This window comes from Malaclemys terrapin, chromosome 7 (assembly GCF_027887155.1).
Source record: "Malaclemys terrapin pileata isolate rMalTer1 chromosome 7, rMalTer1.hap1, whole genome shotgun sequence".
Lineage (NCBI taxonomy): Eukaryota > Metazoa > Chordata > Testudines > Emydidae > Malaclemys > Malaclemys terrapin.
Window position 1 is genome coordinate 78,422,472 of NC_071511.1, and position 23,643 is coordinate 78,446,114.

General features: G+C 42.1%; 2 protein-coding genes across 13 annotated transcripts in view; both read right to left on the reverse strand.

Moving 5' to 3' along the window:
• The window catches only part of FAM13C (family with sequence similarity 13 member C), a 246,127-nt gene extending 240,227 nt beyond the window's left edge, over nucleotides 1-5,900 (reverse strand). For 6 of the 8 annotated variants that reach the window (XR_008445678.1, XM_054034900.1, XM_054034903.1 and 3 more), the window contains exons 1-3: nucleotides 5,592-5,900; nucleotides 930-1,104; nucleotides 242-451 (exon numbers count right to left, since the gene is read on the reverse strand). Coding sequence is in view for 7 of the 8 variants with exons in the window: in XM_054034900.1 (XP_053890875.1) it covers nucleotides 242-451; nucleotides 930-1,104; nucleotides 5,592-5,621 (415 nt within the window). In the remaining variant the exon portion in view is untranslated. The remainder of the gene's footprint in view (nucleotides 1-241; nucleotides 452-929; nucleotides 1,105-5,591) is intronic. The other 2 variants (XM_054034904.1, XM_054034905.1) reach the window with 2 other exon arrangements.
• A 16,355-nt stretch (nucleotides 5,901-22,255) lies between these two features.
• Nucleotides 22,256-23,643, reverse strand: part of SLC16A9 (solute carrier family 16 member 9) — a 34,818-nt gene continuing 33,430 nt past the window's right edge. For all 5 annotated transcript variants that reach the window (XM_054034745.1, XM_054034744.1, XM_054034746.1 and 2 more), the window contains one exon: nucleotides 22,256-23,414. In XM_054034745.1, the coding sequence (XP_053890720.1) occupies nucleotides 23,236-23,414 (179 nt within the window). In that variant the 3' untranslated portion in view covers nucleotides 22,256-23,235. The remainder of the gene's footprint in view (nucleotides 23,415-23,643) is intronic.

Below are 23,643 nucleotides of genomic sequence, written 5' to 3' on the forward strand. Positions count from 1 at the left end.
CAACCTGTATTCCCAAGGTGTTCATAACGGAGGTTCTATTGTAAGTCAATTGGACACACTGCACAGGGGGATCCACAAAATACCCACCCTTTAAAGTGTGAAGTTATGCAAACACTCACACATTTGTTGATTACAGTGTTTAAATTCTGCTGTGTGTACACTAGTCGGCCATTTCTGGACAAAAAAGTCATCCCAGCTGAAATGCCATTGACATTTCGAATGAATTTAGCCTTTGTTTTACCTTCAAAGGTTTTAAGAAGGTTAGCATGTAAGTTGTCTGGGAAAACAGCCACTGGAAGCTCCTTGAGGAAAAGTTTAAAGAGGCTTGCAACAGAATCTATGTCACCATCATTAATGAGGTCCACTTTTTCACCTTGATCATACTTCCGCTTCAATGCTTTGATTTTGTTCACTGAGCCACTGATTCGAAATAAACCTACGTGATCCAGGCCTATTAAAAAACAATTACCGGTTATTATAAATTACACAAGGAGGAAAAACAGTTTTCTGATAGTGTCTACAGAGACCTGACAAATGCATCTTGGAATCAAATAAGTTTGCCTAATTGTTTAATCTCACACACCCCAAAAGAGTTGTTTAATTCAGTATTTCCAGGTTGTTTTTTTTTAATAATATTCCTTCATTATTACCCTTTAACGCCACAAGGAGTTTTCAACTACTGGTTTGGTTGATATCCAGGGAGTTCAAGTCAGCAGATCACTTTTTCTCATTCTAACCAACCCAATCAAAATTTGTTAAAACTTTTTTTTTTTTTTTAAACAAAAGTAGTGGAAATATACATGTTCTCCCATTAGCTACTATTCTCCTTTGTAGTCCTGCTTACCCAAAGCAAATTAGTGACAGCTCTTTATTTTGACTAAAAGTACAAACAAAAAGTTTCTAGAAAGCAGAACAAGTTATCAACTTACCAAACATTTCTAGGTATTCCACCATCTGCGTCACAACAAAAGGAACTTGGCATTGTGTTGCCTCTTGTGCAAGAGTCTCAAGGGGAACACCAAAGTTGTTTCTCCTCTTGGTGAGCTGGAAATCTGGTGCCACTTTATTTGTGCCTGGCTTAATTTTAACTGAAGACAGTGATTGCTGCAAAAAAATAAATAAATAAATCCTCTGTGATAATACAAGCTGCTTATCACTGTATACCGCCTCAGGGCTGGACATGGCAATGTGGCAGCTCCACCTCAGTTTCCACATAAGTTCTTCAGCCTATTCCTTCCATATAGAGGTGACTTGGCCCTCCAGTCAAGCCACTCTAAAGCAGGGGTCGGCAACCTTTGACATGCGGCTCGCAAGGGTAAGCCCCCTGGCGGGCCGGGCTGGTTTGTTTACCTGCTGCGTCCGCAGGTTTGGCTGATTGCGGCTCCCACTGGCTGCGGTTCACTGCTCCAGGCCAATGGGGGCTGTGGGAAGTGGCTCAGGCCGAGGGACGTGCTGGCCACCCTTCCCGCTGCCCCCATTGGCCTGGAGTGGCGAACCGCAACCAGTGGGAGCCGCGATCGGCCGAACCTGTGGACGCGTCAGGTAAACAAACCGGCCTAGCCCGCCAGGGGGCTTACCCTGGCGAGCCGCCTGCCAAAGGTTGCCAACCCTGGCTCTAAAGCATTCAACCCCCTCTGGGGTAGCAGAGTTACTTAGTCCAAATCCAATAAACATACCAAACAAGAGAATTCTCAGTCCTGCCAGGCTCAGCCTTCAGCCCCCTTTCTCACAGACAGGATCCCAGCTACAATCAGCCTGTTTTCCCATTTAACAACCAGTTCTATGGCTCTTCTCTAATCAGTCATCCAGGACAAGCCTACCTCCTCCCAAGGCAAGCTACAAACCATCTGTAGTCTCTGGTCCCAGCCAAGCTCCTTAACTCACACAGCAGCAGCTTGTCTGATTCCCTTCTCAAAGAGCTATCTACAGCTGGGAACTCAGCACAGGTGTAGTGAGGTAGGGCTAACTAAGCCCAGGGAATACACTTTAACCCTTTCCTATCTGGTGTAGGGTTTGTCTACTTTACCATATCATCTTTCTTCGATAAAACCGATATTGGTTACAAACAGTCAAACCTTACCCGTGAACTGAGCAAGTTAGAACCAGGGAAGGCCTATTTTAGGCCCTAATATGGTCCCCATTGCTATAGTATCTGAGATCCTCACAATTGTGTGTATATTTATCCTCACAGAACCCCTTTAAAATAGGGAAGTACTATCAGGTCCATTTTACTTATGGGAAACTGGGTGTAAAGAGGCCAAATAACTCACCCAGCAACACATAGGAAGTTTGAGGTGGACCAGGTATTTGAACCCAGGTCTCACAAGCCCTAACCATTGGACCATGCTTCCTCACCAGTTATCCTACTGAAGACTACTTGTTGATAATGAGATCAGCTCATGTTAGTAAAACAAGCAGGATTGCCCTCAAATCCTTAAAAAAAAAAAAAAAAAAAAAAAGGAAGTAGCTTTGTGTTCTGATAAGTGCACACAACCATGTGAACCTCAGACTTTTTCAACAACCAGTGAAAATAACATTGCAGTTAAACTGTGTCTATCAACAGCTCGTTGAGTCTTACAATCCTTTTTCTGGAAAAATGTGTATTTCATACGGGTGCTATTAAAAAAATGTGTCACTAGGTAAGATTTTTCTCTTTACTGTTAACACGTTACACTGTTCGGTAGGAAGCAAGATGGATGTTTTGACTGCTCATTATCTTCTTCATACCATGAATACGAACACCATTGTCTAGAGCACAGTGAATCCATAGTTAAAAAAAAAACAAAAAACCCACTAGCAGTGTTCTCCTGACTCCAGGTCAGAAATAATTTCTCCTTTGGGCACATACAAATAGCATTTATTAAATTAACTGGAAAAGTTAAAAATGAAATTGACAATGAACATTTTATTTTTCTACCAACCCAAATCTATCATTTGCAAGCTTTCTTATTCATTGAAGATCCCTGTGTATGCCACAAATTTCATGAAAGAACATGGCTGCCAGGACTGCTAGACATTATTTTTGTACCACTTTTGCTTAATTTGCTATTATTTTTGCAGACCTCAAAAGTTCTCAAATGAGAATAAATTAAAGCAGATAGTTTCCACGACTGAATGATTTGACCTCTGGCATGGTGTAGGGAGCCAGGGTGCCTTCCCTCCGAACTTGAGGGTAAAGAGCCGCTCTCTCAGCCTGAGCGGGCGGGGCCAGGCCAAGCTCACTCCACCCCCCGGAAGGGGAGGGGTGGGACAGGAAGTACAAAGGGCGGGGCCCTTAGCTCAGTCAGGGCAGCACCAGGGAGGGAGGCAGACGCTCACTGCTCCCTTCAGCAGACGCTCACTGCTCCCTGCTGCCACACCAGGGGAGGCCCTGGACTGGGGGAAACCTCACCTGCAGGAAGGACTTGGGTTACCAGGACTGCCAGCAGCTGAATTCCCCGAGGAACCCGAGCCTGAGGGAGAGCTGGAGCTGCCAGCGGTGGACTACCCAGCCGACCCGCCTTGGGGCCAAAACCCAGACACCACCACAGACCTTTGCCGGTGCTCCCCTGCCTGAGGGGTGCGCTCCAGACTCTCCCTGCCACTGGCCAGTGATGCCGTAGCTCCCCACTGCTCCCTAGTGGCTCGGGGGGCCAGCTGACAAGGATCACACATGGTTTGTATAAAATAGATGAAAGCATAACAATTCCAATATCACATTCATCGGACATCGATTTTTAGTGAAGTTAGGAAGTGCTGTATATTGAAATCATAGAATTGTAGGACTGGAAGGGACCTCAAGAAGTCATCTAAGTCCAGTCCCCTGCATTCATGGCAGGACTAAGTAATGCATGTATACAGCTCGCACACTATTGTGACAGAGTCAGATCTTGGACTAAACTGGTGATTCATTTGTTGTTGCAAAGACCATTGTAGACAAAATTTATTGCAAGAAGTTTACAACCACTAGAGATCAGCCAGCTAATATAACTCTTACAAAAGGAGTCCCATGGAGCAAGTTTATGTTGCAACAAAAAGGGAGGTGCAATAAAGAAAGCAACTGGAATTTTGACCAGGTGACTGCAATTTCATTATAACAGTTAAACTTCAGACAAGGTAACTCCTAAAGGCAGCCTATCCTAGTAGTAAGGGGAAGCAATAGCCAACTTGAGCTGTCTGTCACAAGCCTCCACACAGTCAATACTCAAATTAAAGTAATGCAACATACTAGACTTGGCCATCCCAAATAAATCCCAGGCTTTAAAACATCTGCATCATTCCGAGGCCTAATGAAAATCTGCAGCTCCATTCAAGCTACCACACACGAGAAAACTCCTAAGTATTGTCAGAAGAGCTTAGGTCCCCCTGGGAACGCCTTCTTCATGGAAGGTCATTTAAGTTTTCAAGAAAGGGACATTACTGCAGCTTCCAACCTTTGAGGTCAGGAAACTCAATAATTGTATCCCTCCAGAAGCAAATCTAACCTTAGCTGCTGAGAACTTCCATACAAAATTTTAATCCTAGTTAAACAGCCATAAGTTTTGTGAACTAAGGAAAACATGCATCTTCAGCATTTAGTTTATACCTGCTCACCATGATTTTATTGCATGGCTTAAAATAAGAGATATCAGCAAAAACTGATGGCTGCAACTGTAACACCACATTAATAGAGCAACAAGGAAGAATAAGATTTAGGAGAAAGTATAGCGTGTTTGTAATAGTGGGGGGCAAAACCACCATCTGTTTCACCTGGCATAGCCTTTTATTGATGCACCAGCACTTCTGAGAAGCGGGATTAATCAACAACAGCGTTTTTGACAAGAGGGAACTACCATTGGCCAGTAGTCCTGTGATATCACCATCCTAGATTTTGCCGAATATGGATGAGATGGCAAAAATTAGCCAGTTGAGTAATAAGCTATATTTCCATACCTCAAACTATGATCATCAGTAGGTTAGGTAGGAGACATTTCAAAATAAAAATAGAATAAAAATAAAGGCTATAAATCCTATTTAAGTAGTATAATTTAAGAACAATTTAAGTGGTATGGATATTTCATTGTTTGAAAAGGAATCTTTTTAAGTTTTCCTAGTATCCTCCCAAAACACTTTAAAACTAGTATCTTTTCAACTATTTTATTGTCACGTTTAAAAAAAAAAAATTCCATAAAGATCTATAGTAGAAATGCCATTCTGTCACTTCACAAATTCACTTCCTAACAATGCTAAAAGTTAGGACTTATTTGACTTAGCTTTGTTCAATTCTGTTGCCATGGCACATATGCACAAAAGGTGTTTCTTACCAGTACATTAGAAAGTTTGACACTAGCTCAATGCTGCAGTATATGATTAATCTACTTAAAGAAGCAAATACTAACATGTAAAAAGAACTATAATTTTGTGCTCCATTTACACTGTATTGATTTTAAAGTCAATGAGATTAACAATTGTATTAAAAACCCACACTTAAGGGTGTCCTGGTCTAACAATCTCTCCCTCCCATGCTGCTGCATATTACAGTGGGGGCAAAAAACCTGCATCTTTCTCAGCAGCTTTTGTGAATGCAGCTAGGACACAGAATAGAATAAATAAGCCAATGAAAATCCACTTACACAAACCAAAAGGGAGGCACTTGTTCCCATGTTAGACCCGCGTTGGTGTGTGCTGCATTTTCAGATGTTCCACTCAGAAGACATGGCCACATTGCTTCTGTTCAGTCATGCAAACTTAACCACAGCCATTCAGAATGTTAGCATGGAGAGTGAAGATAGTTAATTTGCTATTTCTAACTTTAGTCTAGAATGTCACAGATTTCTACTGAAGGTAGAAACTGAGTACTTGTAAACATGGATTCCTCAAGGTAAACACTTGCTGCTACAGAGTCATATGGCAAAAGCTCACTCAAGTGCACTATCAAGAGATGTTTCCATGGTACCTAACACCTACACAATGTCATAGCTTCCTGAAAACTCAGACTGATCATTTGATATTCAGTTTCCTTTTCAACATGGAGAGATGTAAACAAAACAATCTCATTGACCAATCGTCCTTGCCACCTGCAAACAATGGTGAAGAGCATGTTCTGAATTTATGGAGTAAGCAAGGGCAAAACACATGCAGAGTTAAGTTTAGTTAAGTGCTTTCATTCCTTGCTTTTGTGAAGTTTTTGCAGGTTTTTAGGTATGACAGGTAGTAAAAATATGAAGATCCCTTTGCTAGGCAGGGAGAGAAAAGGACAGGGGCGTATAATATAGTAGCCACTACCCAAGCACTCCTCCTGGCCAGAGGCTGCTCTACAGTACTCTACCTCTGTTTTCCTTCTTTTCACAGGGCACTAAAGATCCATCTCAATCTCCCCTCATATCAGGGGCCACTGACATTCAAATACTCAACCATATGGGACACAGCAGGGCTTCTCCCCAGCCTAACAAGCACTCACTGCCATGCCCAGTCTTCTTTAAATAGGTTTCTTTATCCAAACCTAAGCACATACAGCCAAGACAGTTCCTTAGCTTACCTTTTATCAAAAGGTTTCATAGCCTCCCCTCCCAGAGGGCTCTGTTCAGGGCTGGCTCCAGGCACCAACAAAACAAGCAGGTGCTTGGGGCGGCACATTTCTAGGGGCAGCATTCTGGCAGCGACTCTGGGGCATGGGGAAAAAGTGCCCCCGCTGCCCCAGCTCGCTGGCCCAGCTCACCTCTGCTATGCCTCCGCCTGCTCCCCTGAGCATGCCGCCACTGCTCCGCTTCTGCCCCCTCCCTCTCAGGCTTGCTGCCTGCGAAACAGCTGTTTCACACAGCAAGGCTAGGAGGGATGAGAAGCCGAGTGGCGGGGCACTCGGGGGAGGTGGCGGAGGTGAGCTGGAGCAGGGAGTGGTTCCTCTACCCCCCCATTACTTCCTGCACCCCCCTCACCCTAGCTCACCTCCACTCTGCCTGTTCCCCTGAACGCGCCGCTGCTCCGCTTCTCCCCCCTCCCTCCCAGGCTTGCCGCGTGCGAAACCACTATTTTGTGCAGCAAGGCTGGCTGGGAGAGAGGGAGGGAGGGAGGAGAAGCCGAGCGGTGGGTGCTCGGGGAAGGCAGTGGTGGAGCAGAGGTGAGCTGGAAGGGGGAGTGGTTCCTCTACTCCCCCCACCCTAGCTCACCTCTGCTCCGCCTGCCCCCCCTGAACGCGCCGCTGCTCTGCTTCTCCGCCCTCCCTCACCTGAGAGGGAGGGGGGAGAAGCGGAGCAGTGGCACGCCCAAGGAAGCAGACGGAGCGGAGGTGAGCTAGGGCGGGAGGCCCGCAGGAAGCAGTGTAGTGGGGGAAATGCGGCATGCCCAGGGGAGGAGGCAGGGCTGGGGATTTGGGGAAGGTGTTTGGAAGGGGTGGAGTTGGGGCGGGGCTGGGGGCATGAAAAAAAGGGGGGACGGCCAAAATTTTTTTTGCTTGGGGCGGCAAAAATCCTAGAGCCAGCCCTGGCTCTGTTTCTGGTAGTTTCTCAGTCCCAGCCAACTCCCTTCTCATAGCCAGCTCTCATTCAACCAGATCTGCTCTCAGCCAGCTCTGTTCCCCTTCTGATCACCAGGAGTAACCCCCACCCACACCTGTAATTCCTCTCCCCAAATATAGTCTACCCCAATCACTCCTCCACTTACTGCCCTCTGACAGGCCTTTATAGCCCCAGGTGTAGCCCTGCTCTCTTTAATTGGCTCATCTGGGCCCACTTGCTCTGCACAGGGTGGGGGGGACTGGTCTACAGACAGAGACCAGTTACCTTGTGACAGGCAGACCCAAGGAAAGAGAAAGGAAGGCATTTTTATCCTGCTAATACAATGTGCTCTGTTGGCCGACAGTGTAGTCTAAGTGGGCCCCCTATCTGCTACCCAAACTGGGGGCTCGTAAATATGGTGGTCTTATCCTGACATTATCCCACCTAAGACAAGGCTCTGTGAGGTATTGTCCCCCCACCACTTCAGCAGAAAGTCCTGCCATATGAGCCTCTCCTGCTAACCCAACACAGCTTTCTACTGGGGTAGGGTAAGGATGAATCTCCTTACATATATGGCAGGCTCCGGGCAGTGACATGCCACCCCACAATTTTGTGTTCCAGGGCTTGAGATAGCCATGCACCGGGGCACCCACTCTTAGAAGGAGTGACTAGGCACTCTCTCATCCCACTTTCCTTAACACACCCAATAAATGGCTTTGTTACCAAAATGGAAATTTCTGCAGGAAATGTCTGTTTTTGACTAAGTTTTTCAGATTCTCATAAAAAATCCCCAAACCCTCCCCCTTCCACAAAAAACACCCTTTGGTTTTTAGGCCATTAAAATCTGAAACTTTCATCCAAAACTGAAAGCCAGAACCAGTTTGTTTTTTAGGGGGGTTCTTATTTGATATGAAAAGAAAGTTTTTGTCTCAAACATTTTTTTTTAATTTTCATAAATTTGACATAGGGGAAAAAACATTTCCCAACCAGCCCATTGGTTCCACTCACCTCATGTTTGCAAGATTTTCCTCATTACCAGGAGCCCAGAGACTTTTTTTTTTTTTAAATGAAAACCTAGATCCTGTGGAAAGTGGTAGCTCTTGCCATTGGTTAGTGGATTATTCAAGCTCTGATTAACATTCTGGCTCACACGCAAATCTGGATGTCTGCAAGAAGAGCAATAACTCTAGCTGTATGAACAGAAACCCATTTATATATATAGGAAATAAAAAGCAACCCAAACAAAATCAAACCAAACAGCCTTCAGGGTTTGAACATTGTTTCTTCATTATTGATCAGCTCTGCTTATTATCATGTTGTAGATAACTTGATTGTAAGGTGGAAACAGATCTTTATTGCTCCTGTACCTGAGTTGTTAAGCCATTTATTGAGGCAGAAGTTGTATCATTTTTTTCCCCACAGGATTGCTTAGGAGCCTGAATCATGCTCTCTATTAAAATCTCAGAAGATAAAAAAGCATATTCCCTAACACCTATGGTCATTTAGTTTAAATATATTTGAAATAATTTCTCAGCCAATTAATGAAATGAATAATTCTATATTATCTATTGTCACCATGTATTTCCCTATCAGGAAATCAAGGAAGACAGACTTGTTCTTGGAGGAGGTCTGTGAAATGAAAGATATGTATCTACTCAATGTTTGTCCAGGGCTAGAATCACTGGAAGAACGTCTCCCAATCTCTTTCTACTTCCAAGATAGAAAAAGCTTTCTTAAAACCATAGTCAGTTAGAAATAGCTTTTCTCTTGCTCTACAGATAGGCTTATGAGGTAAATGTCAATAAATATTGATTTCAGCATACACACAAATGGATGAAAAAATATTTCCATAGATAATCTAAACTTACAGATGGACAAAACAAGAAAAATGCTTTGTTTGCTTAGTATATTTTGACATGTAATGTTGACAATTTGTGTTTAACCAACTATAAAGCTTTAGCTTTTTGCCTCTCAATGTGTCAATTATTGTCTGATCCACGCATGACTTCCTGTAACTGAATGTTTAAATAGATAAAATAGAAAAAAAAATGCTGAAAAATATTGATATTATCTATTGATATTATCCATCAAAATTATATTAAAAAATGAGTTCTGTTAAGTCTATCTATAGATTTGGGATGTCAGGAGTTCAGCCAAAAAAAAAAAAAACACACCTCAGTCCAATTTGAAAAAGAACATGAAACAGTGTAAGAATTATAACTGACGTAATCCTCCTCGGACCTAGTAGATAACATTAGCCCTAAGCAAATACCTTTTAAAGCAAGTTGACAAGCAGTGGCTGAACACAAAATGGATTTTCTGTTCATTTTTCATGGGCTCTTCATCTGAGGTAGCACAAACAAGAAAAAAGGAGCTATGAGTCATCATTTATTAGCCTGGAAAACTAACTGTTCAGTCTCTTTGTTTTTTTAATTGCCATTATTCTTTGAGAACTCATTTTCAAGAGCAACCTGCTGTGTTTGAATATCAAATACAAATAGGCCCATTTAAAATGAAAGGAAAACACATTTCAGTTCCCTTGAAACAGTGAGGGGCTAGATTTTAAAAAGGTGCACCATGTCATTGACATCAGTGGGCGCAAAGGGCCCTCAGCACCCCACCAAAGGTGTTCAGTACCCTGCAAGATTGCATCTTTCAGTTGCATGCCCCAAACAGTCACCAGCTCACTCACCAGCGTAAGAGCACTTGCTCATTTTCAATAGGTGGCAATACTGTAAGTACAAAAAATGCCCATCTAAACTAGGGTATGAAAAATAAAGGAGTGATCATGTATTCAGGGCTGTAACAGAAGGCTGGGAGCTAGCACTTGAGCCAGCACTCTGATCCCCCTGGTACCAATTAGCGTGGGGAATGGAATGAAATTATCTAAGGTGGGAAGCTGTGGGAGCTAAAGAATTAGTCCACCAGCTGAAGCCTGATAAGATAAAAGAAGGAAGTGTTGGGAAGAGAAAAAGGGTTGACTAAGCCTAGACTTAGAGATAACAAGGAAGGGAGATCTCCTCTCCAGCCATAGGGAGAGGGGCTGATGGTACAAGAGTCACTGTAAATAGCATTGCTTCAAGGAAATGTAAGAGGAGGTGGTGACTGAAATAAGCCATACAGTGTGGATACGTAACCTATGAAGTCTGAACAGGGGGAGTAGAAGCCAGGAGCAGTGTGCGACCTGCTCCAAGGGCATTCACTATTTAGTTAATAGCATATGTTGTGCTACTTATGATGTAAATCTCCATCATTAAAGAATCAGGGGCTGCCAAAGAACGCTGCTGCTCTCTTTTTTGGTATAAGTAATATATGAGTGACTACTTAAAAACCAGCAATAAGAACCTTTTGTAAGTGTCCTTTATATTCTAAAAAGCAGGAGTCCATCACATAACCCAGTTGTGACAAAATGCATCATATGTTAAACAAGAATGGGGGAAAAAATTAAACAGAACAATTGTAGGTCATAACAGTGGGCCTGCCCCTCCAAGCACTTACAACCAGATGGAGGTGGTGACACATACTACTCTTAGTAGTCCCAATGACCTCAAAGATCAGGCCTGCAGTTATAAGAGAAACCCCTTGTCTGTGTTAGTAGATCTAACAAATGCAGATAGTTAAGCATGTCTTTCAATGATGAAATGGCTCTTTGACTATTAAATGTTGAGTGCCACTGTCTTAAAGGGCTTCTTCCCAGACCTGTTGCAGTCATGAAAAGAAGAACACAAATAGGAAGGAAAAGGAATAGCTTGCTGGTTTCTCCTGGTAAATGAAAAAGGTTAGCTCAATATTTTTACAGGAATACCAGAGATGCCAAGATCACAAGTGAGGCTAAGGCAGCTATAGTAAATCAGTGATCATTCAGCATAAATTATAGAAAAGCAGCAGCAAAAAAAAAACAAAAAACAAAAAACATATTTTATAGTTCACTACAAAATGTGATTAGGTTAATCCACTGGTCTGCATCTCATTTTGGTACATAAACTATCCAGCCATGCCAGGAAATAGAGATTTTATTCTAAACCTGTAAGATCTTTTCTATTTTAAGGAAAGGGGTATAAAATGATATTTTTTTTAAAAAAAGACAGACTAGGCAGGCAGAAATAGCAGTTGTCTATGCATGTACTTTTCAGTATGGCCACAGGGTGGTGATGCAACACTGGGAATTATTTTAATAAAATGATACTTTAATTATTCTATATTCAGTAGCGGAGTCGGCAGTATTTTGGCTCTGGTCAGGGACAGCTCCAGGCACCAGCGCACCAAGTGCGTGCCTGGGGTGGCAAGCCACAGGGGGCGGCCTGCCGGTTGCTGTGGGGGTGGCAGTCAGGGAGCCTTCAGCGGCATGCCTGTGGGAGGTCTGCCGGTCCTGTGGCTTCAGTGGCAATTCGGCGGCGGGTATGCCGAAGCCGCAGGACAGGCGGACCTCCCGCAGGCATGCCGCCGAATCCGCTTTACCAGCGGACCTCCCGCAGGCGCACTGCCAAAAGCCGCCTGACTGCCGTACTTGATAATTGCCCTGTTCTATTCATTCTCTTCGAAGTATCTGGCATTGGTCACTGTCGGAAGACAGGTATCAGAGGGGTAGCCGTGTTAGTCTGGATCTGTAAAAAGCAACAGAGAGTCCTGTGGCACCTTTAAGACTAACAGATGTATTGGAGCACAAGCTTTCATGGGTGAATGCCCACTTCGTCGGATGCATCTTAAAGGTACCACAGGACTCTCTTTTGTCGGAAGACAGGATATTGAGCTAGATGGACCATTGGTCTGATCCGCTGTGGCCAGTCTTATATTCTTCTTATTCTGCCCACCTCCATCCTGCAATTAATGGATGGTCTTTTTCACCTTGTGAATTACCAAAGGCCAGGTTGCTTATGGCATATGCCCATTTCTGCTGTCTCCCAGTGACAGTTGAATTATATGGATAAATGGGTGAATGGATAGGGGTGAAGATGGAAAAAGAAAAAAAAGAGAAGGAACAAGTGAAGATAACTTTGTGTCCTTATATATGTGTAAATATTTAATAAACTCTCCTATATCTATTTTCTTTTTTTGAGTCTTTCAAGTAGTCACAAAACCAAATCCTTATCTGAGATCTCCCTTGCCAATTTTGTAGAGCTACAAAGATGCAAAAAAATGGCAACAACTAAGCTCTTGTGAAAATGTCATGAAGACGAGTTGGAGCCTATCTGTAATGTTTTTTAATGTAATTCCCTCCATAGACCTAAAGGTCTCTGAGTGGTCTTGGCTGGTGTTCTGGGTTTATGGGAAAATAACTGAACATTAAAAGAATATTACCTCACATTATTTAAGAGCACCATTCTGTGGGTGCACCATGAGTAAGAATTCCACTGAAATCAGTGACAGTTTTGTATGAACAACAACTACAGAGTAAGTCTGAAAATCAGCATCATATAGGAGGCCTGCTCAAGGCCCTGCACATTATTTAAGATCCACCTAAGCCCATATCACATTTAAAATGAGGGTTAGGGAGGCATAAGACTTTGTGAAGGCCATCTGCATGGGATGAATTACATTCATGATGGGGAGGAGGGAACCTAAGCCTTTTAGATCAGTAAATGGAACAGAGATGATAAACTATCAAGACAAACTGACAACCTAAAATTGCTGTAGCTGCAAATGCATCCAGTAATCGAACATAGCATAGAAAGAGCTGCTGTGCTTTGGAGTGACTGGTTCTGAGCATTGCTCTAATTACAGCAACCTGTATTTAAAGGGCATACACGATTTCTTTCTGCAAAAGAGCTATAGAGAAGTATTTAACTGGGAAAGTTAGTTAAGTTACCTCCCTCCACAGTATTGCTATTACTAACTTGCAGGACTGACAACAAAGTACTGTCTTGTTTCTTCAGCTGCTATGTTATAAATAACCGACAGCCGCTCAGAAGTGCAAGATCACTCAAAAGGCTGTTTGACTTGAAAAATTAAATTTCTGACTGGAAAGAAGTTGTTCCTTGGTCCATGTAAATTTTAGTGCTATTCTGAATTGCTTGTGCGTTTTGTCCTTTGCCATTTTTAAAGCAGAAACATGTTATACTATCCGATAAAATGCATATCTGGTAAATATTGTAATTTTTTTAAGTAAACTCTCTTTCACTATAATGAGGACCTTGGTGCCAATGGGAGTTGCATGCAATGATGTAGGGTAGTATACACTACCTATGGTTGCTCTGGTCATTTAGTAAATCCTCAGACTTCAATATTTAAGTAAACAGTGGGCTCTAGGAACAGCAGTCTCACTAGGGGGTCTGAATCAAATGAATTTACTTTTTTAAAATAAAATGGCCAAGTGTAAAATGAGGTGTCAAAATGCTCACAGTACTCAAGTGGCTTCCATCTCATTTCAGAACACCTGAACATTTAGCATCTTTAATTACAATAAATACCATGTTTCTGGGCATGAAACAATGACTTATTAATGCTTAAATTGAAATTACTATGACTACAAATAAGGTTATGTAGAAGTGTCATAGGTGAACAAATTACATTACCATTTTTGAGCTGGTGTGGGTGATTGGCTCGGGGAGGGAGGGGGGAAAATCAAAGGAGAAAGAAAAGGAACAAACTTAACTTTCATAAAAAATCCAAACCATTGACTTTTTGACACTTTGAGGGCTTTAAAAAAAATTCCCAGTGGGTGCTCCATCTATATTTCCTCAGAATTTTGAAACCTATTGTCAGGGCTGGATCCCCACTTTGAACTTTAGGGTACAAATGTAGGGGCCTGCATGAAAAACTTCTAAGCTTAACTACCAGCTTAGCTCTGGTTCGGCTGCCACCATTTCAATGGATTCCCTCCCTGGGAAGCCTTGAAAACCTTCACCAAATCCCTGGTGAAAACAAATCCAAAACCCCTTGGATCTTAAAACAAGGAGAAATTAACCATTCCCCTCCTTCCTCCCACCAACTCCTGGTGAATCAGTTCCAACCCCCCCCTGGGATCTACAACAGGGAGAAATTAACCATCCCCCCTCCTTCCTCCCACCAACTCCTGGTGAATCAAGATCCAAAACCCCTTTGGATCTAAAACAAGGACAAATCAATCAGGTTCTTAAAAAGAAGGTTTTTAATTAAAGAAAAAGGTAAAAATCATCTCTGTAAAATCAGTATGGAAATAACCTTACAGGGTAATCAAACTTAAAGAGCTCAGAGGACTCCCCTCTAGTCTCAGGTTCAAAGTACAGCAAACAAAGATAAACACTCTGGTAAAAGGTACATTTACAAGTTGAGAAAAACAAAGGAAAACTAACACGCCTTGCCTGGCTATTTACTTACAAGTTTGAAATAGGAGAGACTTGCTTAGAAAGATGTGGAGAACCTGGATTGATGTCTGGTCCCTCTCAGTCCCGAGAAAGAACACCGTCCCAAAACAAAGAACACAAACAAAAGCCTTCCCCCCCCCACCAAGATTTGAAAGTATCTTGTCCCCTTATTGGTCCTTTAGGTCAGATGCCAGCCAGGTTACCTGAGCTTCTTAACCCTTTACAGGGAAAAGGATTTTGGAGTCTCTGGCCAGGAGGGATTTATAGTACTGTACACCGGACAGCTATTACCCTTCCCTTTATAGTTATGACACCTATATTTACATAAGACAAGACAATTACTAAAAAAGGGCTTCATCTTCTTGGGTTGAATTGGAATGCTTAATGGAAATGCTACAGACATCTCCTCAGTGTTTCTCAGCAGGGGTTGTAACTGCGAAGTGTCTTTCTCAATTTTGAATTTTGTCTGGTATGATTTTGCTTAGGAACACAGAATCACAGGACACTCTAAATCCAGGAAAGTAACAAATCACTTGAAGCTAGCAGACAGGAGGCAACTAATCTAAAATAACATTGATTCAATCAAGACAGAAGGTTCCAAAATTATAAGCCTTTAAGAAATCACAGATACAGACTGACTCTGCCTGACCTGTCCACAACTCCCTTCCCCCCATGCTTGTATCCCTCCTCACACCATGTAATAGGTGATGCAGGTGCCACCCTCTACTGCTCTGGACCTTGTGGAGATGCTCTCCAAGTCCAAAATCCATGTGGCAGGAAAGGGAAAGGCTGGTGCTAAACATATATTACTCTCTTGCCAATCCTGCAGAGATTCCCTGGAAAATAATATAGTTTAGGAATGTATTTATTTATGTGGAGCTCCAGCTCATGGTGCAAGGGCAGCCACACTGGCTAAGGATGCAAGGGGGGTCCAGAACAGATGTGCAGGCACATGGCTTCCACAGGATCAATGGGAGTCTCTCGCGTTTATAGATGGCCCCCATGACCCAGGCTTATGGATGGAGTGGCAAACCCCATTGGGAAAAGAACCCTGTGAGATGATTGTTGTGGATACTTCTTCCTTCAAGGCCCTTGCACTTTGTCTCTTATTAGAGGCAGTTGAAATTTTTCAAAATTTGTAACTACATTTTTCTTTAATGCCTCCCATTTTTTTCATCTAAGTAAATTTTTTATGCCATCATGCAGCAAGGAAAGTCTGGGCTTAATCAAACTGAAAGAAAAGAAGAGGATACTTTAACTTTTTGGCACATTTGATTTTTTTTTTTTTTTTGCCCCAGTGAACCATATGAGTCATTCCTACTTGTTACCACAACTGCTACTGTAGTAGCAACCTCAGAAGTAGCATTATGCTCTATGAAAGAAAGTGCCCTTAGTCATAAAAGAAAAATCAGTGAATCAGTTTTTGGAAGGGGGACTGAATGAGAACATGACCTTATGAAACTTGATATGCATGTCATGTTGCATCAATTTTTAAAATAACTGCAAAAAACTAAAGTGCGTAATTTGGATATGCTCTCTCACTATAGGTCAAACTACACTGGCCACCTATAAAGTTGACTAGCTATTAATATTGTTACTCAAGAACTTCTTCTAGCTGTCACCATAAAACAGAGCATCCAATGACATTTCAGCACAAATAGTACTTCCAGGAGAAGAGGAATTATAGGAGGTCAGCAGGTGACACATGCGGACTTTCTATTTAAGACAAGAATCCTACTACATTATAGAGTTCATGATCGAACATTATAATGTTGTTCTTAGCAGTTTAATGGATATAGTGTTCTATGCACCCTACTCGCATTTCCAGATTTATAACCATGTATGATTTTTGCTGCTAGAGGCTCTGGCACAATTCAAAAGTGGCCTCTCATTTTGGGCACCTCTGCTTCTGAGTATTTAGCTTTAGACAACTGAGTTCTTCTTTTAAGAGCTAATAAATATGCACAATTCTAAGTCAAGGCAGTGGTTACTGTGGGTGCTTAGCATCTCTGGAAAAAATAAAATCAAGCTTTTGATCTCTAAAGTTGGACATCCAAACAAAAATACCACAAAAAAAATCAGAGGCTACACTAAAAAACCATGGACCCCTATATTAAGGCCCCTAAAAAAAATGGTGATTAAAGGCATCCCTTCCCAGTCTGACTAAAGAGATGGCACTTCAGAGGGAGTGTACTTTAATTAGGGTTATAATTGTTCCTATGAAACCAAATTTTTAATGCCTTTTGGGCGCAGGGAGAGAAGGGCACAAACTGTATTGTGAAGTCAGGGATCAATTGGGCTACCTGCAGAGGTGTTATGTTGTATATCTCACAGTGACTCTGGCTACAATTTAAATGTAAATGTAGGCTGGATCTGGTTCACCCTTTTCAGTGGGTCTGCACTATGGATGAATCAGCAACAAAACAGAGATGAAAAATCAGTGAGAAACTTTAAATTGCTGTAACATTGAATGAACGTAATAATTAGCTTTATAGTAAGAGCACAGCATAAAAATGAGAAAACATTGCTGGGCTTTACAGCAACTGCTTCTGCAAACTGTTTCAGTTACATCAGGCAGCATTTAAAAGGCATATAGTATTTCTCTCTTCAAGAAAGCAACAGGGAATTATTTAACTCGGACAGTATGTTCATAGCCCACTCTCCAACGAGTCTTGATATAACTCTGAAGAGGATGATAAATCACGGTCTGCTTCTGTGGCATAAATAATTGAGCTAAGATCAGAATCATAAGATCACTGATATGGTCCTTTGGAGTTCAGCTAAATTTAGTATTAGAAAGTGGTTTCTACTATTTCTTTTCAAATTGTTGTGCAATTCTGACTGTGTCGTGGGCAGATTAAAAAAGGTAAAAGACCAATGTCAGACTTATCTCAAAAATGTACCGTGACACTTGCCCCTAATAAATTCCTTAAATAAAAATCCCTTGAAATACAAAGAGCCATGACATCAATGGGTGTTCCATGCCAACATGTAAGCAGCATAACCCCATATGGCCCCTAGTTCCTCTTAATATATTCTTAACCATCAACATTGATTACAAACCATGGGACTCAGGAATACTTATCCATTTGGATGCACAAATAGGCTGTCAGTGGACTACAATATGTTTTTGCAGTAAACCATAAGAATTATCAATTAAGTAAAGCACTGCAGAGATTTAAACCCCAATAATCCTTTTGGAATTAATTGCCAAAAACAAAGAAATAGACACAAATATTCTTACTATCTGCTAATAAGAAAATAGATTGTTCTACTGCCTGACTCACTGCTAACTTGACTGATTTAAGCAACAACCATTGTTCATATATTGAGTGTCCACAAAAAGGGGTACAGAGAATAATTTGATTAGTATTCCATTTCTGCTCCAAAAGTTGTTACAGGTCTCTTTGGCAAGGACAGGTCCATTCTGAAAAGTTGTGTGCTACTTCAGAGTTTGCCTCTACCCAAAAGATGTGTTCACCTAAAATTGGACTGAGTCACATTTTTTCTTCACATTAGACACCATCACAGTGGGGTGTCTTCAGAATCTGAAGACTTCAGTAATTCACTGCATCACTGGAACACTCCAGAGACAGTAGTTCAACCTTCCTAGCCATAAGGTAGTGTGCTCACAAGCAGCTTGTATAGAGAAAGTTCAAGTAGTATATATAAATTGAGACAGCTGGAAAAAAAAATTCAGATTTTCTGTACTAAAAAATGCTATTAAATTTTAATCCCAAATCAGTCTAAAAAGCCAAAATTAAAAGAAATGAGAAACCAAATCCCTCCCCCGGCCCCAAAATGGCTTTGGGGCCATTAAACATTTTTAATTTTGACCCCACTGCTAGGGTGTCTCCTCTTGGCTGCTCTGAGGATTAGCTCTTTCCAGATCCAATGCTCCCTTCTGCCACTCATTTGCTCACCCTTTATGTGCAATTCAGTATGCTCTCCCTTCGTGTCTTGGTCTTCCAGCCAAGTCACTATAGTCCTCCCCTTCCAGGGTTTCAAATTCCTATCAGATGACTGTCCCAGGCAGTCTTCTGCTCCACTGCCCAGTCTGTTAGTAGGGGAACCCAGGCTACATTCCAGCCCAGGGACCCTACAACTAAGGTCTGTACTATCCCAAACCTTGCTACTACTTCACCTACATCAGGCTTTCTCCACCCTCCCCTGGTAGACCCTTCACTCATGGACAGCACTCCAAGGCTTCTAGTTTCCCTCTTTCCACCAGCAAAGCATGGCTGCAGGCTTCACACTGTAGCCGCCTCTGGCCTCAGCTTCCAGCTTTTATACCAGCCTGTTCCTCTCCAGCTGGGCTCCATCTTCTATTAGGGCTAGCCTAGCCAGCTTAGTTCTTCCCAAGTGCAGCCTATTAGGTTAGTTAGTCCTTTCCCAGCTACCTTAATACTTTCAATGAGGGGTGGAGTGAACACCCCATCACTGTATATGAAACCTTTCAAAATGAAGTCATTTTGAAACAACAACAAAAATCCAAAAATTTGAAAGCTTTTTTTTTTTTTGTCTAAACAAACATTGTCAAAGTGGATACAATTTTACAAAAAAAAAAAATTATTGGTCAACTCTAAACATTTTTTGACTGAAAATTGTTTTGATTAAAATTTTCTAATCACCTCTATGCACAAGAGGGAAAAATACATTTTTCACACTGGCAAAGTTCACACACTCTCTAGTATCCAATATTTGAATTTCATGACCTGACCTGCCTAGTAGCTCCCAATACCTGGTGGCTCATACCACAGAGCTAATGTCATGTGGAAATCTAATATTTGAACAAGATTACCCAGAATATAGAACCAAACGAAAAATGATGCAACCATAGTAAATGCTGCTAGTTGTCTTCTCTCAATATATCATACTCACTGAAAAAGATGAGATTCATACCCTCAGCCATGGGCCAGCTCCTTAGCTGTTATAAATCAATGTAACTCCATTGAGGTCAATGACCCTATGCAGATTTTGCGCCAGCTGAGGATCTGGCCCTATGCCTCTCTTCAAAGTGAAATTACATCAAGGATGTAGACTACAGCATGAGTGCCATCTTTGGACAAATTGCCTAATAATAAATTCCATTTCTTATGAGGAGATGTATGATATTGCTCTATCATTACAGTGTTTAATTTTTATAACAGAATGACAAGTATTGTAATTATATTTTCATATTCATGAAATAATCAAAAAGTAGGTGTACAGGGAGAAAAAAGAAATAAAGATTTAAGATGAGGCAATACTGATTACAATGTATTCCTCTTCAAGTTGGATATGTCCTGGATAAGATGTTATACACTTTGCTAAAGATAATACATGATACTGCTATGGCTATATATTATATATTCATAGGTAAGGCTATGATTTTGTAATGGATATTCTTAGTAAAAGTCAGGACAGGTCACGGGCAATGAACAAAAATTCACAGAAGCTGTGATCTGTCCCTGACTTTTACTAAAAACATCCCTGACAAAATGGGGAGGGAGGGAGGTCCAGCACCCTGCCCCACTGCATACAGTGGCAGAGAGCTGCAGCCCCTCACCCTACCTAGTGGCTGGGAGGGGGGTATCCCCTCTGCCCACAGGGGCTCGAAAGCACCGGGGAATCCCACGCCGCACTGCAGGACTGGAAGCTGGGGGGACAGCTGGGAGCTGTGTGGGGTCCCCCGCTGCCACAGCAGCTGGGCTACTGCGGGGCCCCAATGTCACAGAGGTCGCAGAAAGTCACGGAATCCGTGACCTCCATGACATACATGTAGCCTTATTCATAGGGCAGACCCTCAGATGATGTAAATTGTCTTCAATGGAGCTAAGACAGTTTGCACCTGCTGAAGATCTGCCCTATAATTCTGAGTGTGTGGCCATATGGATTGCCCAGCCTAGAATTTGAAAATACTTTAGGCACTCACATTTGAAACTTGGGTTCTCTAAGTGGCAAATGTGTACACACTAAATAATTACCTAAAGTTCTCCAACACACATAGTTTAACACCTCAGGGAAAAAAGTCACTTTACACACCCAAAAGTGGCCAGTGATCTGCAACATACAAAAACCAGACCTCCCCTACCTCAATCCTATTGGCAAACACTAATGAAAACAAAAATAAAGGAATAAGAGATCCCACTCGTTTGACACAGTGCAGATTTTCCTGCTGTATGAAAGTACTCCCTCTTCCACTTGCAGTTTATGAAGATGGTGCATGCCTGTGTGTGTAAATCAAGAGGGAAGAGGAATGGGTAGAGTGGGGGTTCTCATGACCCCAGGAGGGGGGACCAAAGCCTGTGACTGCCTCAGCCCCCACTGTCCTGGGTGCGGGGACCAAAGCCCAGGGATTCAGCCCCTGACAGGGGGCCTGCAATCTGAGCCCCACCACACAGGGCTGAAGCCTTTAGTCTTCAGCTTTGGTCCCGGGTGATGGGGCTCACGCTTTGGCCCCGGGCCCCAGCAAGTCTAACGCCAACCTTGGTGACCCCATTAAAATGGGGGTGTGACCCACTTTTGGGTCCAGAATCACAGTCTGAGAACTGTTGGGCTTGAGGAACCAAGCAGGAAAGGCAACATCATAGCCTAGATAAGGAACTTCCTAAAACACACACAAGCCAGGTTTATAACTGTGAAGAGATGACTCTTCAGCCCCAGCCTTGGTGAGACAGCTCCTTTGCCAAGGCTGGAAAGAGAATCAAAGACAACACTAAAACATTAGAGGAGCCCAGGGCCTAGCCTTTAAAGGAGTGGGCAGAGACTGCCCAGGAAAGTGCCACCAAAACATTGACCAGGCTGACCAGGGAACACACAGACAGACAGAGGGAGCATGTTTTGAGCAGGACAGTGTTTCTCCCTAGCCAGAGGTTGAGGTTAGCTGGGATGAAGAGAACTTGCAGAAGCTGGCAAGGAAAGATTAGAGTACGAGTAAGACGTATAAGGCTTTACGTTGTACTTTCAGTGAATAAATAAATGCTGCTTTGTTTTGAAGACCCTTTTTTTTTTTTTTTTTTTTTTGAGCCACTCTAATCAAATTGGTGGTCACAGCTCCCCACAGTGAAAGAGCTTACAAGTGCCAAATGCAGTTGGGCCTGTTGCATTAACCTAGTTGATATATAGGAGCAGACACCTAAAGACCCAGTTCCAGAGTGGTTGGACCATGTGGTTCTGCTCAGAAAGACACAGGAAGCCATGCCCGTCATCTAAGAAGGACTAAAAGGGGTCTAAAGTGCAGTTCATAACCATGACAGAAAGCACACAACCAATCTTCGTGTAACGGTTTAACAATAATATTTCTTAATTATGCATCTGTTTTTCTTAAGGAATTTAAAACCATGCAGTGACTTCAGTGGGAATTTGGGTTGCAGAAAGGTGGTGAACTTGATCCCACTGCACAGGGCCTGGAAAAGCCAGACTCAAATAATAGAACAAGAATAAGTGAAAGTGCCTAGGAACATGTCCTTGGGGGTGAGATCCCACAGCTCCAATCCAATGTAGGATGAAGCGCTTGCATAACTGAGTCAGAGTTTAAGGTGGTTTCAAAAAATCATATTTATTCCTTGGTTTGAAAGATTTTGGTTCAACAGTTTTTAAACAAACTTCAAAAAGTGTGCAGCAAAATATTTGGAGCATAGCATCTTAGTTTGCAGTGGTATGCAAAATGTTAAGTTTTACCATAATGTTTACTTCAGTTATACAATAGAAGTTTTTCCTTATTAGCACTTTACAGTAAAGCGGGGAACCTTAAAAAAGGAAACATTTACCTTACCATGATATAAGCACCTCATCAATGTATTGCATTCTACGTGATAAGGTATTTTTTTCAAGCCTCTCATTGTACAACTATTGGAGACATTAGTGCCATCCTTTTCCATTAAGAAAAGGGCCTTCTAATATATTCCAAATTGCTACAGCATAAGATTTTTTTTCATAAAACAACAACAACAAAAATAGAGCTGATGATAATACAGCAGAATATCCCCATTACTGGGTGAAAGGAAGTGACAGTAGATGGAGGCTGAACACATGGAGTACAGCTACTCTGCAATAAGAGAGCCTTGGCACAGCTGTGGCTGGCCCTGGCTAGCTGACTCAGGTTTATGGGACTTGGGTTGAAGGGCTGCAATTTGCAATGTAGACACACATTCAGGCTCAGACTGAAGCTCGGGCTCTGAAACCCCATGATGGGGGTGGGTCTCAGAGACCAGACTCCAGCCCACTCCCAAAATATCTACATTGCAATTTTTAGCCCATGCCCCCAGCCCAAGTCAGCTGACCCAGGCTCCGAGACTTGGTGCTACAGGATTCTTATTGTAGTGTAGACAAACCCACAGTCTAAAGTAGAAGAAGCAAGACCATTCTTAAAAAAAAAAAAATGAATGTCAAGCATCATTGGATTTTTTTCTATTTGTAAAAGGATTTTTGTATTTCATAAATAAGTGGAAAAATTACTAAAACATTTTGTTATATAGTACATAGTATAAAAAGGCATTGAAGTGTTTTCCAGCTGCCATTTAAACACTAGATGCAACTGTGTAGGAGTAAGTATTTGGAGGTGGCTTTGCACTCTGATAATTACAGTTGTCCCAGCATGGCAGAGCTGCCACCAACAGAAGAAATCCACCCAGCAGAACACAAAGTCCACTAAAGCAGAATGCAATGTCATATGTCTGTGTCCAGTCATAAAACCAACCTGAAAAAGAATAAAACTTAGATCAATGATATGCAATTACTGAACATACAGCAGAAATGTATTGAGAATCATCATATTTGAATTCACAAAAAAATGTAACATTACAACATTATATACTAAACCATAAAACATGCAAACTAACAAATATAATCTAAAAACTGTTTAGCACAACATGTAATATTTCATCATGTTTATATTCCCCTTACATTAGTCTAGTCAGCTATAGAGA